The following is a 3,208-nucleotide window of genomic DNA, read 5'->3' on the forward strand; positions in this document are numbered from 1 at the left end:
GCTACCTAGAGTGAAAGCCGAGCATTCAAAGTGACCAAAACATCAGCCAGGAAGCATAGGAACTGAAGAAGTGGTCTGTGGTCACCACCTGCAGAACCACTCCTTTATTGGGGGTGTCTTGCTAATTGCCTATAATTTCCACCTTTTGTTTGTCTATTCCATTTGCACAACAGCATGTGAAATTTATTGTCAATCAGTGTTGCTTCCTAAGTGGACAGTTTGATTTCACAGAAGTGTGATTGACTTKGAGTTACATTGTGTTGTTTAAGTGTTCCCTTTATTTTTTTGAGCAGTGTATATAAAGAAAAGAGTCGGCCTCTAAAATTGAACCCTTTGGCACCCCCATAGAGACTGCAAGATAGCCCGCTCGCAACAGGCCCTTCAATTTGACACACTGAACTCTATCTGAGAAGTAGTTGGTGAAGCAGGCGAGGCAGTCATTTTAGAAGACAAGGCTATTGAGTCTGCCGATAAGAATGCGGTGATTGACAGAGTCAAAAGCCTTGGCCAGGTCAATGAAGACGGCTGCACAGTACTGTCTTTTATCGATGCCGGTTATGATATCATTTAGGACCTTGAGCGTGGCTGAGGTGCACCCATGACCAKCTCGGAAACCAGATTGCATAGCAGAGAAGGTATGGTGGGATTCGAAATGGTCGGTGATCTGTTTATTAACTTGGCTTTTAAAGATTTGAGAAAGGCAGGGCAGGATGGATATAGGTCTATAACAGTTTGGGTCTAGAGTGTCTGCCCCTTTGAAGAGGGGGATGACCGCGGCAGCTTTCCAATCTTTGGGGATCTCAGACCATACGAAAGAGAGGTTGAACAGGCTAGTAATAGGGGTTGCAACAATTTCGGCGGATAATTTTAGAAAGAGAGGATCCAGATTGTCGACCCCAGATGATTTGTAGGGATGCAGATTTTGAAGCTCTTTGAGAACATCAGCTGTCTGGATTTGGGTGAAGGAGAAGCAGGGGCGTTTTGGCAAGTTGCTGCAGGGGGTGCTGAGATGTTGGCCGGGGTAGGGGTAGCCAGGTGGAAAGCATGGCTAGCAGTGGAAAAATGCTTATTGAAATGATCGATTATTGTAGATTTATGGGTGGTGACAGTGTTTCCTATCCTCAGTGCAGTGGGCAGCTGGGAGGAGGTGCTCTTATTCTCCATGGACTTTACAGTGTCCCAGAACATTTACAGGAAGCAAATTTCTGTTTGAAAAAGCTAGCCTTAGCTTTCCTAACTGGCTGAGTATATTGGTTCCTGACTTCCCTGAAAAGTTGCATATCGNTATTGGTTCCTGACTTCCCTGAAAAGTTGCATATCGCGGGGGCTATTTGATGCTAATGCAGAACGCCACAGGATGTTTTGTGGTGATCAAGGGCAGTCAAATCTGGGGTGAACCAAGGGCTATATCTGTTCTTAGTTCTACAGTTTTTGAATGGGGCATGCTTATTTAAGATGGAGAGGAAAGCACTTTTGAAGAGCAACCAGGCATCCTCTACTGACGGGAGGATGTTAAAAGTTAATTTGTGGAATTTCTTTCCTTCTTAATGCGTTTGAGCCAGTCAGTTGTGTTGTGACAAGATAGGGGTGGTATACAGAAGATAACCCTATTTGGTAAAAGACCAAGTCCATATAATGGCAAGAACAGCACAAATAAGCAAAGAGAAACAACAATCCATAATCCATAAATCCATAACCTCACCATGGTTCCTTGTGAGAGGGTTCGATGTCGCACCCAAAAGGGTTCCCCCATAGGGACAAATTACAGAATGTCCGACTCTATTGGTTCTAATCTTTAAATTCAGTTCGCTGGCAATTCAGGTCACTGGAAACCAAGAGGTTTGGAGTTCAAATCCTAGAATTGACTCCCAATTAATCAGAATACTGCAGCATACTGTCCCTTATAGCAATAATATCTTAATCCAGCTCCTAAAATACATAACATTTTTGGATATTTTATATTTTTGTATTTTCACGACAACCAGTAGCAGGGACATTTTTAACAGTGTAATGAAGAACCCTCTGGTTATAGCAGTGTAATGAAGAACCATACAGTATCATTGGTTATACAAAGAACCAATATAAAGAGGTTCTCCACAGCCCAAAAATGTGTTCCCCTACAGGGACAAAATTAAGAACCCTTTTTTGGTACTGACTAGTTTATCCTAATGAAGGCAAGCAAAGACCCACAACCAAGACTAACAAAAGAACACATTGTAGCTTGTGTATTTGGCCATCTATGTGCATGCACCTTCTTGTTATATTTTGGCAAATGTAGTCAAACACACTTTTCAAGATTTCAGAAATATCTGGTCCAAGGTACCATCTCCTGCTGTTGTGAGCAAGACACTTAGGGCAACATGTTCATGTCGCAAAAATACCTACGATGTGAACTAAAGTAATAATGCTATCAACTAACACACTGTTATAATTGAAACATACGGAACAAGCAAGCAACTCAACTGACCAGTCTGGGCCGCGTCTCTCTCAGGAAACTCTTGACGTCTCCTCCGGCCATCAATTCCAGTAGGATGAAGCGTGGCAGGACCTGAAGACTCACCCCTATACACCCCACTATGTTCTGGTGGCTGAATTTACTACAGAGGAAGAGACAGAGAAAAGAGTGGGCGAAGGAATAGGGAGAAAAGGATGAGGGAGGATAGGGAATGAGGGAAGGAGCAAGGAGAGAGGGGGAGGAAGGGAGGAGAGAAGAAACAAGGGAGGAAGAAGGAGGAAAGAGAGAGTGATGGATGAGGGGGAAGGTGGGAGGAGAGGGTCAGAAATAAAAAGTTATTACATGGTTGTTGAAGAATGGAATATGTCTTCAACCAAAAGCTTGTATGTGTGTGTGAGACTGTGTGTGAGTTTGTGTGTACGTGTGTGTGTTACCTGATAATGAGAGCCTCCATGAGAAAGTCGAGCTCATCCTGCTCAGAGCACACCTCAGGGAGTGTCTATATTAGACGTACACAGAACATACAATGAGAACATTCAGATAGAACATAGACGATGTCTCGCAGTACTAGGGATCAATCTACACAATGGGGCTAATTTATCAGCATATGCTTAACACTAGAACTGCTAAAGCAGTCATTTGGACTGCTCATGAATTATTTATTTTTACTACTCTGCCATTTTTAGTCATGCACCCCTAAATAAATCTACACTGAATGTACAAAACATGAATAACACCTTCTGCACCCCCCCC

General features: G+C 43.1%; 1 protein-coding gene across 1 annotated transcript in view; it reads right to left on the reverse strand.

Annotated features, from left to right (window-relative positions):
- Nucleotides 1-3,208, reverse strand: part of LOC112068062 (ALK tyrosine kinase receptor-like) — an 81,662-nt gene that overhangs the window by 24,428 nt on the left and 54,026 nt on the right. The window contains 2 exon segments of the mRNA XM_070438008.1: nt 2,468-2,597; nt 2,890-2,954. Of these exon segments, the coding sequence (XP_070294109.1) occupies nt 2,468-2,597; nt 2,890-2,954 (195 nt within the window).

Source organism: Salvelinus sp. IW2-2015, unplaced genomic scaffold (assembly GCF_002910315.2).
Source record: "Salvelinus sp. IW2-2015 unplaced genomic scaffold, ASM291031v2 Un_scaffold83, whole genome shotgun sequence".
Lineage (NCBI taxonomy): Eukaryota > Metazoa > Chordata > Actinopteri > Salmoniformes > Salmonidae > Salvelinus > Salvelinus sp. IW2-2015.